The 22,973-nt window shown below is 52.5% G+C and overlaps 2 protein-coding genes across 2 annotated transcripts; one reads left to right on the forward strand and one right to left on the reverse strand.

Annotated features, from left to right (window-relative positions):
• Window positions 1-9,966: 9,966 nt before the first annotated feature.
• Window positions 9,967-10,929, forward strand: LOC116963433 (olfactory receptor 14A16-like). The gene has a single exon (XM_042793976.1). The coding sequence runs from the start codon at window positions 9,967-9,969 to the stop codon at window positions 10,927-10,929; it is 963 nt and encodes a 320-aa protein (XP_042649910.1).
• Window positions 10,930-18,333: 7,404 nt separating this feature from the next.
• Window positions 18,334-21,222, reverse strand: LOC122153568 (olfactory receptor 14A16-like). The gene is made up of 2 exons (XM_042793977.1): window positions 20,312-21,222; window positions 18,334-18,439 (listed from the first exon to the last, which is right to left on the reverse strand). Exons 1-2 carry the CDS (start codon window positions 21,220-21,222, stop codon window positions 18,334-18,336), a joined length of 1,017 nt encoding a protein of 338 aa, XP_042649911.1.
• Window positions 21,223-22,973: the final 1,751 nt, after the last annotated feature.

The raw sequence follows: 22,973 nt of genomic DNA on the forward strand, positions 1-22,973 counted from the left end.
ACAAGCTGCAGCTTTCTTCGCAGTTGCAGCACCGCTCCCTCTCCAAGCACCCCACTTAGATCTGTCCGTTTTCTCCACCTTTGGCCCTTCTGCCTTTGCAGCCCTCCAGGAGAGCCTTTAGGAGGCCCTTGGCTGTTCCCTCCCACAGCTCCTGGGGCTTCATCCCAGTGCTGCCTCTGCCCAGGAGGAGCTCAGAGAGACTTTCCAGAGACTCGGGCAGCTCTGCTGTCTGGCCCCCCTGCCCAAAAGTCCCTCGAGAAAGAGTTTTAACCCGTGTTCCGCTTTTGGATTGCCTTGCAAAACCAGCACTCATTGGGAACGAGCAGTCAGAAAATCCAAAGCCAGATTTAAAAAAACTTGTTGCCCTTGCATGTGTAATTTACGGGGTGTTTCCTTCCTTCTCTGTAGGATTTGAGGCAGTTGGTGGAAATAGCCAGTACTACAAGTTTTTGGTATGGGGTTTTGAAAGCTGTGGGCTTGCATGTGCCCACCTTGCATTCTCTTAAAGTTCGAGTTCTAGTCACTGGAACGGAAATGGTCTGGCTGAGCCAGCACCGAGCGGGACTGCAACAGGCTGGACGGCCGGGCCGAGGGTGCTGCTCAGTGGCACCGGGCGTAGTTGGAGGCCAGGAACCAGCGGTGGCATCCAGCGGTCAGGGCTGGGCCCAGGACTCTTTGCCACCTTCCTTAATTCATGGGCCGGGTGGCGGGCTGGAGCAGGGCTCGGCCCGGGTGAGTGCCCCCCCCCGGGGGCTCTCCCGGCCAGCCTCACGGAGCCTGCGCTGCTGGGAAATGGCTGCCGAGAAGAGGACGCAGCCACCAACGCCGTCCCCCTCGGGCGGCCAGCGCCAGCAGGAAGCTGCAGCCCGCGGAGAGCCCAGGCCCGAGCGGGACCCTGGCAGGAGCTGCGGCCCCTGGAGAGGAGCCCAGGCAGCAGCAGGTTCTCTGGCCGCAGCTGGGGCCTGCGGGGCCCAGGCGGGAGCAGGGAAACGGCCTGAGGAGGAAGGGGCGGCAGAGACGAGGCGCCCGCAGCCCCGTGCCCCGTCCCGCTGCGGCGCTCGCTCGAGGGGGAGAGGCGGCCGAGGAGCCGGGCAGGGAGGAGTGCGGCTGAGCCCGGGCACAGCGGCGCTGGGGAAGCGGCTGCCGGCGGGGTTTGTTCCCGCTCCCTTTCTGAGGGACGGACAAACCGCCCCGAGCCCGGCCCGCTCAGGCCCCGCGCGCTGGGGAGGGGGCGCGGGGCGGCGCTGGGAGGAGGGGCCCGGGCTGCCCTGCCCGGCAACAGCCACGCCATTGGCCACGGCTGAGCCAATGGGCGGGGCCGGAGGCGGCCCGGCAGTCCCGGCCGGCCGGGGGCGGGGCCTGAGGAGCAGCGCGGGGGCGGGGCCGCCCTCCCCAGCCGCTCCCCGTGGGCCCCAGGGGAGCGCTGGGTCGGGCCGGGCCTGGCCAGAGCGGGCCGGGGCCGTTTGCCTTCGCCCGCCCTCGCTGGCTGCCGGGCGCAGCCGGGCCGGGCTCCTCCCGCTGTCCCCCAAACCGGGAATGAACCCCCTGAGCCCAGGGGAGCCCCCAGAGGCAGGCATTCTCTGTGCCCCAGCGCGAGGGGGGGGTCCCTGCGCCCCGCGGGCATGCCCCGGGACAGAGGGAAATGGGGCACCCCCTGCCCCAAGAGGGGATTATTTTCATAAAGCAACCAGGAGATATCATCAGTTGAGTGAAAACGGCGGGTTTTCACCTCTTCACACCTGCGCAGCTCCTTTTTCTTTGTTTCTCCCAGGCTGTCTCTCTCAGTACTTTTCCACTGCCCTCTCGGGGGATTGGGGGGGGCGAAGTCCAGGTCTCTCTCCATCAGGAGTTCTTCGCTTAACCCTTTTCTGCTGGCTTCCATTCCTCCCCAGCCCCCCCCCCCCAAGTTCCCCTTTACATGACACCTAACCACAGACCACTCCCCATCCTCCTTCGTGCCCAACTCCCCACCGTGCCCAACCACATGCCTAACTTGTGACCAGAAAAGCCTTGCTTGACTGTTATAATTTTAGCAGCACTAATTTTAATAACAGCTTTAGCCTGACTCAATAAAAGTAATTGTTTAATTACTTTTAGCAAAAGCAGAATAATTCCGTTATTTATCACAAACCACTCTGATTTACGGATGAAAGACTTCACAACTAAGGGTTGTAAAGCAGGTATGTTTATTCGGCGCCGGGCACATGGGGAATCGCTCAGCCACAACAAGCCTGTGCCCCCCCCGCCGCTCCTGCCTTGCTTATATGTTACAAAGTGTTGCATATTCATGAGACGCTTATACATATTCACAACATATCCCCGCCTACCCTCCCTTCTTATTATAATTAGGTCTCCTCCTCCTTGCGGCTGCGCAGTGAGTTCCTTTGGTCCTGGGCAGGGGTCGTGAAGGGCTGGGTGGTGGTCGTGGGAGGAAGTATCTCCTCTTCCTCACTGCTGAACTTTTCATCCTGAATTCCTGCGCAGTCTCTGTCGCCTCCTGGACCCGGGCTAAACCGCAGAGCTGGTTTGTGCTGGTTGTGGGGTAATCTTCTGCTGACACCCACTTACTTAGGGGTGGAGGGGAGGCTTTGTACTAAACAGGAGATAGCGGCTGAGCAATACAAACATAGCAATATCTATCTCGTGCAAGCATAATACCAATTTTGGTTAATATCCCATTTCAATCAGCACTGCCATCTTTGCCTACCTGAAGCCCCCTCCATCTCCTCCCCATCTCTGGACCTGGTGGTGTCAGTTCTGTACTCGGTGGTGCCTCCAGCAGTGAACCCCCTCACCTACAGCATGAGGAACCAGGAGATGAAGGGCGCACTGAAGAAGCTGATTCAGTCAGCTGATTCTCAACAGGGATAAGCCGCCCGTGTCTCTTCAGAAGTCATTTCCAATTCTTATCTGAAACCTTCTGTGCAGTAAGCGTTTTATTTGTGAAACTCTTGTTTGTTCCTAAAATGTCTGTATCCACTCCTCTTCCTCAGAGACATGAACCAGCATCTCTGACAGAGAGGCTTTTGTGCATGTGTCTGGTAGGACAGTACAGCTGGCCTTCCTAGTCACATATCTATAATAAAACAATTTTTTCAGTGCCGATATCTGGAGGTTGGTCTCTTCCTCCCAAGCTGACATCAGGAACATGCTGAAGGAATTGCCCCTCTGAGCGTGCTGCTGTGCTGGGGTTCTCCAGGGGTTCAGGGCAGGAGGGCATGGGGGGATGTGTTAGGGAATAGGCCTGTGCTGCCCCTTCACGTGGGGGTTCCCAGTGCAATGGCAATGATGGCTGATCCATGGGGATCTCCCTGGGACCATCTCCCCGTGGCTTTCAGCCACCACTGCCCTGCAGAGCAGCACCGCCAGCTCAGGGCCGTGCCTGAGGTGACATCCCGCGACAAGAGCAGACCTATTTCTGGAGGCAGCAGTTTGGGCAGCTTTTCTCTGGCTGGCACAGCAGGAGCTGCCTGGGGAGCCCCCAGTGCAGGAGTCTTGTGCTGGGGAGAGGGACGGGCACAGCGGGGCTGCCAGCACTGGGCAATCAGGATCTCTTGGAGAGAAGAGCAGCAGAGAGAGGGAGACGCTGGCCTGTGTCTGCTCATGGCATGGCTGGCCCCAGCCCTGGGGCTGATGGGGAGGCTGAGAGCCCTCTGTGCCCCAGGAGCTGCTGTGACCTTCCGAGGGGCTGGGGCTGTGGGGTGAGTGCCCAGAGCTCTGCAGCACCCTGCGCTGGGCAATGCCCTGGGGCCAGCCAAGACTGGGATGTTGTACTGGGCTGGGATGGTCTGGGGAGAGTGTGGTGGGCATGGGGAGTGCTGGGGAGGTGCTGGGCTGGGGTGGAAAGTGCCTTGGAGAGAAAAATACCAGTGTACAGCTTATACTGTGTGAAGATGCAGGGTGAGCACTCACACCAGGGGATTTGTGGTGCGGAGCCAGGGCTCATGACAGGGATGAAAGACATGAAGGCAGAGGAGAGAGGCTGCTCTGTGCTCTCGGTGGCATGGCCAGACTGGGAAGGTGGCCCAGGACATTCATCACCCCCCAGCCTATCTCGCTGGTCATTTCCAGCACTGGCTGCTCACCCAGGTTTATGGGTGAGCGTTGCTGCTAAACCATCTCCATCCTCCTGCTGGTCTCAGTGCCTGTATGGGGGGACCAGCCAGCCCTGCCCGGCCTCTCTCCTGGTGCAGACCCTGGCAGACTGAAGAGAAGGGAGGTCTGTGAATGCCCACATGGGACACAGCTGGGGCTGGGAGAGTGTTGGATACTGAGGGAGCCTGCAAATAGTATGTTAGGAGGTGAGCAGCTGTATTGTACGTTACCCATTCATCATGTCACCATATTATTCTGTTACTGTTATTAAACTGTTTTTATCTCAACCCGTGAGTCTCCCTTTGCCCCTCCGATTCCCTCCCCATTCCCAAGTGGGGGGGAGGGTGGGTGAGCAGCTGCATGGCGTTTAGCTGCTGACCAGGCCCAAACCATGACAACTGTCACACAGGTTATCCGTGAATGTGATACACATGCTGCAATCAGGCAAGCCGAGGTTAAAACCTCTTTGGTATCGAGGGCTATGGTTAAAATATAGATATGGGGAGGCCTGGCAGAGTGATTACATCACACTTCCACAATACTTGACATGGCAAACTTTATGTGCTCACAATGGTGGAAGCAACTAGCGGGTGGGTGGAGACATAGGCCGTGCCCCATGCCACTGCTCAGAACACTATTCTGGGCCTTGAAAAACAAGTCCTGTGGCAACATGGTACCCCAGAAAGAATTGAGTCAGATAATGGCACTCATTTTTTAAATAATCTCATAAACACCTGGACAAAAGAACATGGCATTGAGGGGTATATCACATCCCCTACCATGCACCAGCCTCTGGGAAAATTGAGTGGTACAATGGGCTACTAAAGACCACGCTGAGAGCAATGAGAAGAGGAACTTTTAAACACTGGGACAGACATTTAGCAAAGCCCACCTGGTTAGTCAAAACTAGAGCATCTACCAACCAGGATGGCCCTGCCCAGTCAAAATTCTACATACTGCAGATGGAGATAGAGTCCCAGTAGTGCACCTTAAGCACATGCTGTGGAAGACTATTTGGGTTACTCCTACTTCAGGTAAAGGTAAGCCCATACGTGGTATTTCCTTTGCCCAAGGACCTGGGTGCACTTGGTGGGCAATGCAGAAGGACGAGGATGTCCGATGTGTGCCTCAAGGGGACTTAATGTTAGGTGAAAATAGCCAATAAACTGTATTACATTAATCACCAAACAACCCTATAAATGCATTGCTATGGTTGACACATATTATGCTAATGGCATCATATTCATGAAGAAAAACACGAGCTTCAATAAAGTCACGATTGGTTTCAGCAACTGATACCCAGCGCCTGCTGCAGACTGAATATAGACAGCGTCAGATGCATCAGCCACCAGCTCCAGCTGCAACAGAGACTGCATGCCATCCTCCTGCCAGGCCCAAGGACACCTGTGCCCTACCAACTGAGAATCCCTCCTCCTGCCTTAAGAGACTGTTAGGACAGATGGAACCTGAAGCTATGGACCAAATGAACTCACGATACATTCTGCAGTATATAGACTGCAAGGACCAAGTGCACCCAGGTCCTTGGGCAAAGGTAATTCCACGTATGGGCTTAAGATGGCCCATGGGCTAAGGGAATTATATCTGTGTGCACATGCCTAAGACCAGGGAAGAGGACAGTAATTAATTAGACTGTATGAGGAAATATGGAACCCGAGGATAATGCAAAGGATATGGAACAAGGGGTGGACATGGTCCTGGTTCAGACTGGAATAGAGTTCATGTTCCTTTTTGGTAGCTGTAGGAGTGCTGATGCACATGGAGATTTCAGGGACTGTCCAGCTCCCCGTGTCCTGCCTGTGCACAGGCTCACAAGAAGCAGAGAGGTAACACAGATGGAGCACCGGGCCTGGATTGGCCAATGTTCCATGTCATGTGATGTTATGCTCACCATATAAAAGAGGGGTGGGCGGGAAGGGGCACGCTCTCACTTTTGGGATTGTTGTCGAGGCATCTTTGTGTTTTAGGATCGCTGGCTGGGAGCCGGCTGGGTGTCAGTCGGCGGGCGGTAATGCAATTGCACTGTACATTACCCGTTCATACTGCCACCGTATTATTTTATCACCATTATTCAACTGTTCCTATCTCAACCCATGAGTCTCTCTTTGACCCTCTGCTTCCTTCCCCATTCCCAGGTGGGAGCTGTGTGGTGTTTGGCTGCCGACCAGGCTCAGACCATGAGTTACACCCACTGGCAGACACACCAACATGACATGCACACACACCCGTCTTGCCTGTTGCTGGCCTCACCAAAGAACAGTTGGAAGAGCAACTGATGTCATCTACGTGGACTTGTGCAAAGCACTTGACATGGTCCCGCATGAAATCCTCGTCTATAAGTTGGAGAGACAGTGATTTGGCGGATAGACCACTCGGTGGATAAAGAATTGGTTTTATGGTCACACTCAAATTGCTGAGGTCACAGTCTCAATGTCCAATTGGAGAACAGAGATGAGTGTTATTCCTCAGGGGTTGGAGTTGGGGCTGGTATTGATTGACATCTTTGTCGCTGTCATGGACAGTGGGATCGAGTGGCTGGAGAAGTAGACCCATACAAACCTCATGAAGTTCAACAAGGCCAAGTTCAAGGTCCTACCCATGGCTTGGGACAACCTCACATACAAATAGATTCTGGGCAAGGAGTGGATTGAGAGCAGGCCTGCGGAGAAGGACTTGGGGGTGGTAGTTCATGGAAAACTAGCTGCGAACCAGCACTGTGCACTCGCAGGCCAGAAAACCAATTGTGTCCTGGGCTGCATCAAAAGAAGTGTGGCCAGCAGGTCAAGGTGGGGGATTCTCCCATTCTGCTCCGCTCTCATGAGACCGGCACTGTAGTCTGGTTTCCAGCTCTCGTGATCCAAACATAAAAAGGACATGGACATGCTCAAGCAGGTCCAGAGGAGGCCGTGAAGATGACTGGGGGGCTGGAACACCTCCCTTGTGAGAACAGGCTGAGAGAGTTTGTTTTGTTCAGACTGAAGAAGAGAAGGCTCCAAGGGAGAAATTCTAGTGGCCTTCCAGGACTTAAACAGGGCTACAGGAAAGATGGGGAGGGACTATTTATCAGGGATTGCAGGAATAGGACAAAGGGTAATGGGTTTAAACTGAAAGAGGGTAGATTTAGATTAAATAAAAGGAGGAAATTCTTTAGTATGAGGATGGTGAAACACTGGAAGAGGTTGCCCAAAGAAGTGGTGAATTGCCCCTCCCTGGAACTTCTCTAGGCAATCTGTTCCTGTATCTCAGCATCCTCATCGTAAAATATTTCTTCCTTATTTCAAATCTAAATCTACCCTCTTTCATTTTAACACCATTGCCGCTTGCCCTTCCAATACAGATCCTGGTAAGAAGTATCACTCCATCTTTCTTGACCTGGAACCACTGTTTTCATCTCCAAACGCCTTTGAGAGTACCCAGACATCACCCCAAAATGGGGTTTAGAGGGCTCAAGCCCATGTGCAATGTGCTTAGATATAAACATTCTGGGCTAAGTGTTGTGGAGACTTGGGACAGTCTAGAAGTAGCCCAAGAACCCTTGAAGGGTGGTTTGAGAGACGGTGGACTTTTTCTTCACAGTGGAAAACAGCATGAGAAAGAAATAATGTCATACTGTGCAGCTGGGGAAGTCCAGACTGGACAACAGGATAAATGTTGTGGTGCAACACATGACCCAGGAGGAGTATGGATCAGAACAAGGCTTTGTTTTTCAAGGAAGAGCCAGGGAGGATGGTGAGAGATCAGGAAAGGAAGGAAGATGCTCAGGAGGAGCAAGGTGAGAGAGCTGGGGGGATGAGGACAGCCTGCAGGGAAAGAGGCGCAGGGGATGCAACCCCATAGGACAGCCTGTGGTGGAGATGACAGAGGGCTGTGGGAAAGCTGAAAGCCCCCAGTAAAGTCAACCCCATCACGATTTTGGCTATGGCTGTTGTCCCTGCCACTGATGCCTGTGAGGAGGCACAGTCCCTTGCCGCACGGGGGCCTCATGGCCTCCTTGTGCATCCTCAGGAGCCTGGGAGGTGCACATCTCCATAGCCCCTACCCCAGGAAGAGCCCTGAGGAATGTGGGAGGGACAGGATCTCCCTTCCCAGGGGCTGGGCGTCATGGCTTGGCCATTTGGTTAATGGGCTTAGGGCTTGGAACTTTGGATAATGCAACAAATTGAGGATTACTCAGCATCAGAGACACCTTTTCATTTTTGTTCCCGACTTCTCATAACTGCCTTCAGATTTCTGCTCTAACAGGACACTGGGGAGGCTTTGTCAGTAGTGTCCTCAGTGGATACAATTAAAGTCAAAAGAAACTTTGGAGTTTGAATAAAACTTTGAATTCTTCAGAGGTTTCGTCATCTTCTCTGTGTTTGATGTTCATGGAGTTGGCACCAAACCCTCCTGAGGGGTCATTAAAGTGCCTTGGGCTGTTGCTGTGGTGCTGAGCTGGGCCGGGCTCCTGGGCTGGAGGGAGCTCCTGGCAAGTGGGCAGCGCTGCAGAGAGACAGCTCTGCCCAGGAGCAGCTCCTCTGCAAAGCGCAGCAGGGCTGGGGGCACTGCCTGCAGGCACCCAGGGCAGAGCAGCGAGGCACACACAGCTTCAAGGCAGCCTGGGCTGGGAGGCTGCTGAGAGCTCCGAGGAGGAGAAAGCGTCAGGGCCCTGGCCACAGTAAGTCTGGGGGTGCAGGGCAATGCAGCTGCAGCTCGGGGAGGGATTTGGGGAAGGCGGCAGAGCCGCCAGGAATCTGCCTCCTGCCTAGAGGAGGAGGAGGAGGAGGAGGAGGAGGAGGAGGAGGAGGAGCTGCTCCCAAGCAGGGCTTCCCTGGTGCCCCCTGTGAGGGCCAGGGCATGAGGGCTGCCTTCTGGCGGGGCCGGCTGCAGGGGTGTGCAGCCGGGTGTGCAGGCAGGGGTGCCCAGGGCTGTCCTTCCCAGCAGGGTCCCTGCACCCCAGGGGGCTGTGTGCTGGGGCAGGGACTCTGCCGCCTGCCAGGGTCAGCACTCAGCCTGCCCGGGGAGCTCCCCACGGCGCTGTGGGGAGAAGCTGTGGGGGGAAGGAGAGACCCCCACCAGGGCAGGCTCCTTCTGCTCTACAGAGGCTGCTGCTGCGTGGATCAGGGATGCAGATTAACCCCACCACATTGTCAGAGGCAGCTTTTCAAGAAGAACATCATGGCAGGGTCTATGTGTAAGGAAAAGGGCTTTCAAGGATCTGTGCCTACAGTTTCCTGATGTATTTGGGAGGGTGTGAATAGTAGTGGAGCCATTATATTTGACCCAGACTCCTACAGCATTAGAGTGAGAGCTGTGAAGTTCTGTGAGGAAACTGCTTAAGTCCTTTCACCTGTTGCTTTGCCTACTGAAAACCCCGTCACTGCTGTGGTGTCCTCTTACAACTTGACAACATATGGCTATCCCTGGGCAGTGTCCTGCTGCCAGGAGGGGTCCGCAGGGCAGAGCTGAGCACACAGCGGGTGGGATGGGGGCTGGCAGCACTGTCAGGGCAGTGATATGGGGACACAGAAATGGCTCCTGGCACAAAACAGCTCCAGGGAGCAGAGAGCCAGGACTTGCTCCAGCATTCCCTTGACTCTCTACTAAGACACAGGGAGACACTTTTTCTCTCAGGTCTCCCCTGTGTTCAGGCTGAGAGAAATGTGAAAGATGAGGATTTCTACCCCTTCAAAGAATGTCTCCTCTGAAACATCACAAATCTGAGCTCATAAAAAGGAATTGAATATATTTCCCCCAAAGAAAGTGAAATAATTTTGAGGAGACTTTTTGGTAAACAGCATAAGATTGAATAAAACAAGTCTGCCCTAACTTGTCAATGTCTTCTAGTTCAACCTCCCTGCCTGCAGTGAACAAATGTCCAACAGCAGCTCCATCACTGAGTTCCTCCTCCTGGTATTTGCAGAGAGACGGGAGCTGCAGCTCTTGCACTTCTGGCTCTTCCTGGGCATCTACCTGTCTGCCCTCCTGGGAAATGGCCTCATCATCACCGCCATTGCCTGCGACCACCACCTCCACACTCCCATGTACTTCTTCCTCCTCAACCTCTCCCTCCTCGACCTGGGCTCCATCTCCACCACTCTCCCCAAAGCCATGGCCAATTCCCTCTGGGACATCAGGGACATCTCCTTCTTGGGATGTGCTGCCCAGATCTTTTTCTTTGTTTTCTTCACTGCAGCAGAATTTTCTCTTCTCACCATCATGGCCTATGACCGCTACGTTGCCGTCTGCCAACCCCTGCACTACGGGACCCTCCTGGGCAGCAGAGCTTGTGTCCACATGGCAGCAGCTGCCTGGGGCACTGCGTTGCTCAATTCTCTCCTGCACACTGCCAACACATTTTCCCTACCACTCTGCCATGGCAATTCCATAAACCAGTTCTTCTGTGAAATCCCTCAGATCCTCAAGCTCTCCTGCTCAGATTCCTACCTCAGGGAAGTTGGACTTATCATGGTTAGTGCCTGTTTAGCATTTGGCTGTTTTCTTTTCATCATGCTGTCCTATGTACAGATCTTCGGTGTGGTGCTGAGGATCCCCTCTGAGCAGGGACGGCACAAAGCCTTCTCCACGTGCCTCCCTCACCTGGTCGTGCTCTTCCTGTTTATCGGCACTGGCGTGTTTGCTCACCTGAAGCCCCCCTCCATCTCCTCCCCATCCCTGGACCTGGTGGTGTCATTTCTGTACTCAGTGGTGCCTCCAGCTGTGAACCCCCTCATCTACAGCATGAAGAACCAGGAGATCAAGGATACCTTGAATAAAGTGATGAGTGGAAAATATTCAGAGTCAATGAAGTGCTTTTCTTCTGCAAAGCACTCATGATGTAACTCATTACAGATTAAACTCATTCTCTGTAGGGGTTTTTTTTTGCTGTTTTGAGGTTTTGCATTTTTTTCTATCTTTGCTTTACTTCTTATAATATTTTATGAAAAGAAATTTCATTATTTTTCCCTTTTTTAATTATACATGTATCAAGATTTGGTGTGACCCAGAGACTCAATAAATGAGGACCTGTGCTTTCTTTATGTCTAAACAAAATAAAGAACACTGCAGCGCCATGTTTCTCTGAGATACTTCTTCCAAGATATTCTCTAGACATTTTTGGTCAGTGCCTGTTTGCAGAGGTGGAGGGTAGAAGTGTCCCAGCACAGCAATGGTTCCAGGAAGCGCAAGCACCTGCTCTTTCCAGGGCTGCTAATTTTCCACATCCACTTTCTGCTCCTGAGCCCTTGTACTGGTATAAATTCTGAGTGTTTTTGAGCCTTGGTCACAGTCCCACAGTGTGGCAGTTCTGTGACCACAGACAGGGACAGGCATTGGGTACTTCTGGGACAGAGCTGGCCTTCATGACAATGGTTCCATCAGACAAGGGGATCTCAGGGCTGTGCATGAAGGTTTAGGTCTTCTTCCAAAGTTGCTGTCAATAACATGCCCAGGAAAGTGGCCTGCAGAGGAAAACACCATTGGAGTGCTGAGCAGTGTGAGTGTGCAGGGTGTGGGCACACAGCAGTGTCCTCGCACAGCCAGGCCTCCTGCCAGAGACCTGAAGGCCCAGAAGAGCAGGGGCTGGGCTGTGCCCATGTGTTTTGGGCACCCCAGGGAAGCTGCCCCAGGTCAATGAATTAGCCCCTTACAACCACCACTGGCCTCTCACCCCAGTTCAGGCGGGTTTTCTGTCCTTGCACACATGGATACCAAAGCAGCAGGTCAGAAGTCCATGTTTACATTGTAGGGAGGAGATGTAAGCATGGACATCATGTACATGAAGTGAGATGAAGCCAAGTGAGCACAAAATCCATCAGCTATTCCTGGGGGTGCCATGAAGGCCTGTGGTACAGACCATGTCTTGAGGTCACTTCACTTAGAGAGTCAAGTCCCCCAGGAAACCCCCTGAATGCAGCACTGGGAGGTGATTCCCTGAACCGCCGTCCCTGTGTCCATTCCTCATGCCTCGGGGCATCTCCCACGGGTGCAGAGCAGGGCGAGCACTGCAGGGCTGAGGTGCCTCCCAGCCTCTGGGGGTGGCAGCAGGAGTTCAGAGAGACACTATGGCTCCTGCAGTGCACTGCCTCTGCGTGTGCAAGGGAAGGACTCGTGTCTCTGAACAGCCCTGTGTGTAAGAGGAGTGCCTGAGGCCAGCTCAGCTGTGGGCACCTGACAGAGCCCTGACACTTCTGTGTGTGACTGCAGGAACCCCAGTGAGATCCATCTTGGCCGCCTCGGACAGGCTCATTGCAAGTGCTCCTGTCTGCTCTGTCACCCTCCCCTGGGATTCTGGACTGTGCCCAGAGAGGCCGTGGGCCTTATTGCAGACTTTCAGTACTTATTGGGGTCTTATAGGAAAGACGGGGACAGACTTTCTAAAAAGGCCTGTAGCAATGGGATAAGGGATAATGGTATTGAACTTAAAGAGAGTAGATTCCGACTAGATATAAGGAAGAAAGCTTTTACAATAAGGTGGTGAAACACTGGAACATATTTCCCAGAGAGGTGGTAGATGCCCCATCCCTGCAAACATTCAAGGTCAGGTTGGACAGGGCTCTAAGCAAATCGATCTAGTTGAATCTCTCCCTGTTCATTGCAGGGGGATTGCAATAGGTGACCTTAAAAGGTCTCTTCCAACCCAACCCATTCTCATTCTGATTCTATGAACTCTCTAAAATGAATGTCTTCCCCTTGACCTTTTCCATCCCACAGGCGTGCTCAATATCAAACCCTCCTAAAACAATGTTTGCAGCATTAGACACCATAGGCCTGCCCAAGGCCTCCCTACTGAGATAAAACAGAAGCACAAAGCATTCATCCCTGCAGGTGGAACATTATTGTGCACCCTGGGTGCAGGCCTTGTCTTTCCTGAGAGCTTTCCTCAGGTCCTCCCTGACCTCCCTGTTCCGCAGGCTGTAGACGAGGGGATTGACCAGGGGCATGAGGACAGTGGCAGAAGACGGAGAGCACTTTGTTGAGCTGCCTCAGCGGGGCTGTTCTGGGCAGCAGGTAGACAGTGAGGAGGGTGCAGGAGAAAAGAGACGACAATGAGAGGAGAGGAGCGAGAGGAGAAGGCCTTCTTCTGCCCATGCTGAATGGGATCCTCAGGATGGCAACTATGATGCACACATGGGACACAAAAGCAAACAGGAAGGGGAAGACAACGTTCAGGAAAGAGAGGATGAAGGATGTGAGTGTGACCACGCTGGTGCCACTGCAGGCAATCTCCAGCAGAGAGGTCACAGAACAAGTGGCCAGTTGCCCTGGGGCCACAGAACTTCAGCTGGGATAAGAAGACTGGGACTGTTGCACACACCAACATAGCCAAGGTGCAACCACCAGCTGAAGGCAGACCTTCCAGGTCATGAGGCCTGCATGGAGCAGGGGCTGGCACGTGCCCAGATCCCAATCATAGGCCATCATGGCCCGCAGGTAACACTCGGCAGTTGCAAAGCAGCCAGAGCAGTGGAGCTGAGCCATACAGCTGTGAGCAGAAATGGTCCCGTCCCCATTCAGCAAGCTGGCCAGCAGCCGGGGCAGGAGGGTGGAGCTGTAGCAGGTCTCCAAGGAGGACAGATTGCCCCAGAAGAAGTACATGGGGGTGTGCAGATGCTGCTCTGACAGCACCTAAACAGCGATGAGGATGTGCCCAATCACAGTCATGATGAGTGACAGGAGGAAGAGTGGAGTCTGGAGTGAGGGCACATTCCCCATTCCCCTCAGCAGGAAATTTGTGGGTGATGTCTGATTCTCCTCTTCCCATTTTTCCATACAACTTTGATTCTCTTTCCTCCCCCACTTGCCAGGAAGGAGACCTGTGACAAAACACCTGCATCTTTGCGATAAGTAGAAGAACTGTGATGGACATTACTGATTAAAAAGGATTGAAAAAAAAAAAAAAAAAACAAAAAAAAACCAAAAAAAACAAAAAACAAACAAATCTCAACTGCTTTCCCTTGTTCATAGTCTATTTTTCTCTCTCCCTAAACTAAATTAAGGGACCTGGGTTCTTCAAGACAACAGACCCACTTGTCCCAAGAGCACTCCTTCTGACCACAGGGCTGACTTGCCCCATGGAGCTGCCTCTTCCTCATGCTGGAATGCAAACATCATGTGCATTTGCTCACATTTTGACATCCTGCTTTCCTGTGCTCGGGGGATTCTCAACATGACCAGAATAGCTGTTTACAACTGAGATTCTCTGTGCTCTTCCAAGGAAAACCAGTGCCATGTTTTGAAATAAATTGTTTCTGTGAAAAGATCAAGGCAGATGTCCTTTCTCAAACTGGGAGAAGGCTGAGCACAGCTCTGGGCTAGTGATCTTGGCTCTCAGAAACGCTGCCCTTCTGAGGAGAGCATTCCTGCCCTGAGCAGGCCAAGTTCTTGCATTGAGAAGGAGCAGGTCAGGAGTTACCTGCTCAGACAAAGAGACTGTTCAATGAGATCATGACAGAGAATGCTTGAGCCCACACTGTGTGTGAGACAGTAAAAGAAAAGATGAGAAACAAAGAGAAAAAAGGAAATTAAAGAAAATTATAACTGTGCATCAACCAGAAATCTCATGAGAGACTTTGTACTGGCAGGAAGGAAAATGCCAGTGAGGACCACTCACTCCCCATGCTCACCTCCTCAGCACAGGGTCCCCAGGGCTTTGGGGCTGCCCCCCTGTACATCCAGCCCAGCAGCAGGACCTGGCACAGCCAGCTGTGCTCGCAGGGCTCCCTGCTCAGCACTGCTGGGCACTGGGAGGGGTGTCCCGGGGGTGCCTGGGGCTGAGGTGGGAAAGTAGCAGGCTCAGGGCCATGGGCGATGCCCGGGACATGCCTGAGGGCACAGCCAGGGAAAGTGCCTGCCTGAGAAGCAGCATCACCAGCTGTGCTCCTTGAAATACATGGTGCTCTCAGTGTTGTCAAACCCACTTCCCAGCAGGGAATGTTTGGCTTCTGGAAGAGAGGAGGACAAACAGCTTCAGCAAAGCTGACGAGGATGAGTAAAGCCTCTAGCTCTCCCCACTGGATGAGAGAGTCTATGTCAGAAAGCTGAGGGTCTGAGCTTGTGGAATGGTGAGGAAGGGAGAGAAAAAGGAGAAAGCTGAGAAAGGACAGAGCCCTGTGGGAGGAGAAGGGCTCAGGTGATCTCGACCCAAAGACCCTGCACTGACTTTTCCCCCATCCCAGCTGAGGTGGGTGAGTGCCAGGGCTGGCTCCAACAGAGCCCAGCCCAGCTGGAACTCAGCACCACCAGCCCCTCCCCAGCATCTCTGCTGGAAGTTACTGGGTCTCAGGGTATCTGGGGAAGGAGGGAGCTGGGCTGGGGACATGTGCAGCACAAGACAGGGCTGAGACTCAGCTCTCACTCACACACTTTCACTGCACAAATACCCACAGCAAAATCAGCAGTTCCCTGACTCGGGACATCCAGCACCCACCTGCAATGCTCAGCATGAAGGGTTGACCTCTGTGCTGATGGTGCCTGGGAACAAAGACCTGGGGCGTTACTCTCTGCCTCTACCCCACCACATCTTCCCTTCTGTGTTCTCTCTGCAAACCCTGACTCAGATCTAATGCCCTGCTCTGCCCTTGCCTTTTTCTCACCACATCTTGAGATTGACATGTCAGCAGCAAAAAATGCCCCCTGCTCTGCACTGTGACCTGGAGCTTATAGCACCAACAATTCCTTCAGTGACTCAGGCACAGCTCAGCTCTCCCCAGGCACTGCAGGGAGGAAGCATTGCTAAACTAGTTCTCAAAGCAGGCTGCAACTTCTGAACTGCTGGAAAGTTTGGAATCTGTTGTGGCAAGGCCTGCCTTTCCTGACAACCCTGAGTACTTTGAACTCCAGGTGAGGCTTCTTTAGAAAGGAGACTCAGGCAAGGAAATCATCAGGATTCAGCAAAACTCCTGACAGAACCCCATAAGAGTTACCCAGAGTATAATCTCCATCACCTCCTTGAATTAGACACACACTGGGCTAGTTTTTCAAAACCAGACTTTTAAAGTAACAATACAATCTAAGTACCTCACTGCTGAGATACAAGTTTCAAAGAGAAACAAAAATTAGTTGAAGCTGTATCATCTGGATTTACAAATTCTCTATCAGCAGAAAGGAAGTCCCATGGCCTACGGGATGTTTCATTAGCTGGTCCTAGGGAAATTTGTTTTCTTGGGCCTCTTGGCTCCAGCCTACTGCATTCACATTGCTGACAAGGGGACAATTTCCAATTCAGGCATCAAATTTTTCCCCATCCTGCCTGGAGATACAGAACAGCTCTGTCACACATCAGGCAGCATCGGAATGAAGATGGAGGTAGTGTTAACTGAAATAGTTTGGGCTAAAATGAAATCTCAAATTGTGATCTTGCATGAAAACACCTTTTTCAATTAGGCATAAGTTACACAACTGTGAGTCCAGATCTAGTTTGCAGAGTTTCTCACTTCTCTCGATAAGGAAGGTATGGTGCTGGGGAGAGGGGAGCATGCTTTGGTTTGCTAAATCCCTGATGAGTGTCCAACACATCCTTCCCTTGGCCTCTGGCATCTCATTCCCTGAGATGTAAACACCATGAGGCTTCTGTCAAGATTCCTTCAGATGTTAGTATGATTTTCCTAAGAGTAGCAGTACCTGAAAGAAAGAAAGAAACAAAGCAAAATGAATTAATTACGTGTAAATTACTGCAATGTAGCATTCTGCTTGCTTTGTAGACATGCTGGGCAATGTCAATTCAATCAGTATTTGCAATGTAAGCCATCCTCAAGTAGCCCTTCCAAAGCAGTTCACATGAAGGCTGCTCTTGTAAAAGTCTCCTTTTGTGTCCCCAGGAGGCATGGGCACTGCTGATTTCCCTCTCCAGAGAGTGGCAGAGGCTGGATCCCCTTCTCACGACAGACTCCTTGCCAGGAAGACACAGGCATGGAGGTAGCTCACCTGGTTTACACTGGCAATTCACTCAATATCTCTTTTGGTGTACTCGTTTTTCTTTGACAAGTCTTAAAAACAGTGAAGAATCAGAAAAAAAAAAAAAATAAAAAAATAAAAAGAACTAATAGAAGTTAATCATCAAGGCAGGGAGGTTGGAACTAGATGATCTGTAAAGGTCCCTTCCAATCCAAACCATTCTGTGATTCTGTGATTTTATGACAAGCACCAACTTAAAATGTTGCCTGTGCTGTAGAGGAGCTCCATATATGTGAGACACATTAAACAGGCCATGCCTCACTCCCCATCTTCCCGGTCAGTCACAGAATCATAGAATCATTTAGGTTGGAACATATTCTTAAGGTCATCAAATCCAGCCATTAAACTAACACTGCCAAGCCCACCACTAAACATGGTCCCTATGTGCCATATCTACATGTCTTTTAAACACCTCCAACAATGGTGACACAACTACTTTCATGGGCAGCCTTTTCCAATGCTTTATAACCCTTCCAGGAAAGAAATGTTTCCTCATATTCAATCTAAACCTCCCCTGGTGCAACTTGAGGCCATTTCCTCCTGTCCTTTCACTTGTTACATGGGAAAAGAAACTGGCCCAGACCTCACTGCAACCTCCTTTCAGGTAGTTGTACAGACCGATAAGGGTGCTCCTGAGCTTCCATTTCTAAACACCCCAGTTCTCACAGTTGCTCCTGATAAGACTTGTGCTCTAGACCCTTCACCTGCTTCATTACGCTTCTTGAGTCACACTGCAGCACCTCAATGTCTTTCTTGTAATGAGGGGCCCAAAACTGATCCCAGTATTCAAGGTGCGGCCTCACAGTGCCCAGTACAGAGGGATGATCACTGCCCTAATCCTGCTGGCCACAGCATTTCTGATACAAGGCAGGATGCTATTGGATTTCTTGACCACCTGGGCACTCTGTTTGCTCGTTTTCAACCAGCTGTTTACCATCACACCCAGGTTCTTTTCTGCTGGGCAGCTTTCCAGCCACTCTTCCCCCAGCCTGTAGATTTACATCAGGTTGTTGTGCCCAAAGTGCTGGCCCCAACACTGAGCCTTGCTGAAGCTCATACAATTGGCCTTTGCCCATCACTCCAGCCTGTCCAGACCCCTCTGTAGAGCCTTCCTAGATTGCAGCACATAAACACTCCCGCACAGCTTGGTGTTGCCTGCAAACTTACTGATGGTGGACTTGATCCCCTCATCCAGATCACTGATAAAGATATTAATGAAAACTGGCCCCAATATTGATCCCTGGGGAACAGCACTTGTGACCGGCCACCAGCTTGATTGAACTCCATTCACCACCACTCTTTGGGCCTGTCCAGATGCCCAAGTAAGGACCTTACAGTCTGGATGGATGGTTTGATGGTGGGGTTCAGAAGTTCATGGTGAATGAAGTTTTCTCTGCAGGCAGATCAGCAACACATGGAGTACTGCAAGTGTTCACCCTGGGATCTGTCCTGGCAAACATCTTTACCAAGGACATGGAAGAACTGAAAGAGTGCACTCTCACTAAGACTGAAGATGCCACTGAATTGTGGAAGTAAGGGTCAGTACACTGGAGGGCAGAGTTGCCATCCAGGGAGATCTAGAGAGGCTGAGATGTTGTGGATTAATCACAGTAGACTGCTTAGGCTCACACAGCCACTCACTCACTCCTCCCCAGTGGGATGGGGGAGAAAATATGAAGGGTGAAAGTGAGAAAAATAATAGGTTGAGGTAAAGACAGTGAGAAAAATAATAGGTTGAGGTAAAGACAGTTTAATACATAAAACAAAGCTGTGTACAAGTGACAAGCACAATAAAGAAATTCATTCACTACTTCTCACAGGCATGCAGGTGTTCAGGCATCTCCAGGAAAGCAGGGCTTCATCGTTCACAGCGGTTATTTGGGAAGACCAGCGCTGTCACTACAAACATCTCCCCTTCCTGCTTCCCTGTAGTTTTTATTGCTGAGCACAATGTCATAGAGTATGGACTGTCCCTTTGGTCAGCTGAGGTCAGGTGTCCCAGTTGTGTCCGCTCCCAGCTTCTTGTACACCCCCAGACTACTTGCTGTCAGGGTAAGTTCCCCCCATTATGATGCCAGTGAGAGCAATCATTTCCTTGTCCCTTCCCATAGCCCCACCAAGACATAATCTCATAATATACAATTTGCAGGCTCCCCCAGTATCCAACACTTTACCAGCCCCAGCTGTGTCCCATGTGGGCATTCACAGACTGCCCTTCTCTGGGGTCTGCCAAGGTCTGGGCCAGAAAAGAGGCCAGGCAGGGACTGGCTGGTGCCCCCATACAGACACTGAGACCAGCAGGAGGATGGAGATGGTTTAGCAGCAACGCTCACCCATAAACCCGGGTGAGCAGCCAGTGCTGGAAATGACCAGCGAGATAGGCTGGGGGGTGCTGCAGAGCTCTGGGCACTCACCCCACAGCCCCAGCCCCTCGGAAGGTCACAGCAGCTCCTGGGGCACAGAGGGCTCTCAGCCTCCCCATCAGCCCCAGGGCTGGGGCCAGCCATGGCATGAGCAGACGCAGGCCAGCGTCTCCCTCTCTCTGCTGCTCTTCTCTCCAAGAGATCCTGATTGCCCAGTGCTGGCAGCCCCTCTGTGCCCGTCCCTCTCCCCAGCACAAGACTCCTGCACTGGGGGCTCCCCAGGCAGCTCCTGCTGTGCCAGCGAGAGAAAAGCTGCCCAAACTGGTGCCTCCAGAAATAGGTCTGCTCTTGTCGCGGGATGTCACCTCAGGCACGGCCCTGAGCTGGCGGTGCTGCTCTGCAGGGCAGTGGTGGCTGAAAGCCATGGGGAGATGGTCCCAGGGAGATCCCCATGGATCAGCCATCATTTCCATTGCACTGGGAACCCCCACGTGAAGGGGCAGCACAGGCCTATTCCCTAACACATCCCCCCATGCCCTCCTGCCCTGAACCCCTGGAGAACCCCAGCACAGCAGCACGCTCAGAGGGGCAATTCATTCAGCCTGTTCCTGACCTCAGCTTTGGAAGAAGAAACCAACCTCCAGACACCAGTACTAAGAAAATCCCCTTTTATTATGGTTATGTGGCATGGGAGGCCAGCTGTCCTACCAGACACACGCACAAAGGGCTCTGGGTCAGAGAGGCTGGTTCATGTCTCTGAGGAAGAAGAGTGACTGCATATATTTCTAGAAAAAAAAGATTTAGACAAATAAAATGATCAATGTACGGTAGGATTCAGAGATGAATTTGAAACAGTTCTGAAGAAAAAAGAAGCATTTTATTGTTTCAGAAAGGAAATTGACTGAATCAGCTTCTTCAGTGCATCCTTGATCCCCTGGTTCCTCATGCTGTAGATGAGGGGGTTCACTGCTGGAGGCACCACTGAGTACAGAAATGACACCACCAGGTCCAGGGATGGGGAGGAAATGGATGGGGGTTTCAGGTAGGCAAACATGCCAGTGCTGACAAACAGGGAGACCACAGCAAGGTGAGGGAGGCACGTGGAAAAGGCTTTGTGCCGTCCCTGCTCAGAGGGGATCCTTAACATGGCCCTAAAGATCTGCACATAGGACAGCACGATGAAAACAAAACACCCAAATCCTAAACAGACACTAACCACAAGGAGCCCAACTTCCCTGCGGTAGGAATCTGAGCAGGAGAGCTTGAGGATCTGGGGGATTTCACAGAAGAACTGGTCCACAGCAATCCCCTGGCAGAATGGTAGGGAAAATGTGTTGGCAGTGTGCAGGAGAGAATTGAGCAATGCAATGCCCCAGGCAGCTGCTGCCATGTGGACACAAGCTCTGCTGCTCAGGAGGGTCCCGTAGTGCAGGGGTTGGCAGATGGCAACGTAGCGGTCATAGGCCATGATGGTGAGAAGAGAAAACTCTGATGGTAACAAAAACAGAAACAGAAATACTTGTGCAGCACATCCCAAGTAAGAGATGTCCCTGGTGTCTGTTAGTAAATTTAACATGGCTTTGGGGAGAGTGGTGGAGATGGAGCCCAGGTCAAGGAGGGAGAGGTTGAGGAGGAAGAAGTACATGGGGGTGTGGAGGTGGTGGTCGCAGGCGATGGCGGTGATGATGAGGCTGTTGCCCAGGAGGGCAGCCAGGTAGATGCCCAGGAAGAGCCAGAAGTATAAGAGCTGCAGCTCCCGTGTGTCTGTGAATGCCAGGAGGAGGAAGTGGGTGATGGAGCTGTTATTTAACATTTGCTTTGTCTGGACATATGAGCCTGTTCAAGGAGGAAAGATGACAACACATTAGGGTATATTTCTCTTATAAATATCAACACCCTCTGTCCTTATCCCATCCCAGCCACTACATGGCACCCCACTTTTTTGAGATCTTCCTTCAGCTCTGTAGCTGGAGCTGTGGTAGGTGCTGGACAAGCATTTCATGAGGGGAAGGGTTTTTGCATGCTGTCTGCCAAGGAGTCAGCTCTTTGTGTGACTCTGTCAGAAAAACCTGCCCTAACCCAGAAGGGCTTGTCAGCCTTTGCTCTACCAGTGGTGAGGAATGGGGAAAGCAGAAGACAGGCTGAGAGGTTTTTCTGCTGCACTCAGGGAGAGCAGAGTGAGTCAAGTGAGGCAAGAGGATTTTCTGTGCCTTAGTGCAGAGTGAGGGCAGCTGGTCTGTCTTTCTGTCTTGTTCCCGTCTGCCCTGAATTGCACTTTTCTGAGTTCAAGGGTGATTACACTCCCATGTTACCCTGAAAATCAACCAGACACTGCTGAGAGCAGAGGGATCCTCTGCAGAGCACCAGATGACTCACCCTTTCCCCAAGTGTCAGCACCCCACTTTAGCCAATGACACCCACGGCTCACAGAGTCCCCTGGAAGCAGCAGACAGCTGGGATGGACACCCCAAGGAGAGAGCCAAGGGTCCGAACCACGGCAACTTCTTAAGGGAGAGCCAGCTCCTGGCCCAGCCTCACAGACTGCATTGCCCAGAGCTTCACGGCTTAGAGGAAAGCTGGGACACCTCATTGCTGGGAGCACATCTGCAGAGGAGGGCTCCCAAGCTCTGTGCCTGACTCTGCAGCTGGAACCCCCCTTCCCAGAGAGCTTGTCAGCAACACCAAGGGCATCTGAGCAAGGCAAGGAGAGGGACAAACGGGCTCTCAGGAAAGCCTTTCCCTTCGGCAGCTCTGCACAGCACCTCCCAGACAGCAGCAATGCAGGACAGTCGCCCTCAGGCCCTGCTCAGCAGGAACTGGGCCCCTGGCAGCAGAGATGCACTTCATCCCTTCTGCTGGGCTGCTGGGCCAGGAGGTGACTAACGGCCAGGAGCCACGGGCTAAGGGCTGTGCTGGGTGGCAGAGGAGACAAGAGGAGTGTTGCTCAGGGAAGGAGTCTGCCCTGCAGCAGGGTTTCCCTTAGCATTTCCCTCCCTCCCTGCCCAGGTCTCCACTGCCTCGAGCTGACCAGGCTGGAAGTTCTGTCTTTGAGCCCATGTTTCCTCCCTGCCAGTGCTCACAGTCCCCATCCCAGCCCCTGTGAGCACAGCTCTGTTCTGCAGCCTCTCTGTGTGTACAGGGCTTAAAGCACTGCCCACCCAAACCTGATGAAAATGGAAAGGTGACGCTGATCTGATCTGTAGGCTGGTGGGGTGAGAAGGCACTTGCTGAGGTTCCCAGTAATTCTCACTGTGACAGCTTAAGAATCTCAGCCCCTGCTCTCATCTCCACAACTGTCAGTGATAGAAAAGTGGAGGCCACAGCAAAGTAGAAGCAGAGAGTCCAGAACAAAGAGACAAACAGAATATCCCTGAGATGAAAGTACTTGTGACAAATTCCCTGTGAAATGAGCTGGGCATGAGTTGGAGCTGTGAGCATCCCTGATCCACGCAGCAGCAGCCTCTGGAGAGCAGAAGGATCCTGCCCTGGCAGGGGTCTCTCCTTCCCCCCACAGCTTCTCCCCACAGTGCCGTGGGGAGCTCCCCGGGCAGGCTGAGTGCTGAC

The sequence above is a fragment of the Tyto alba genome, unplaced genomic scaffold (assembly GCF_018691265.1).
Source record: "Tyto alba isolate M040663 unplaced genomic scaffold, T.alba_DEE_v4.0 Super-Scaffold_200000146, whole genome shotgun sequence".
In the NCBI taxonomy this organism is placed as follows: domain Eukaryota; kingdom Metazoa; phylum Chordata; class Aves; order Strigiformes; family Tytonidae; genus Tyto; species Tyto alba.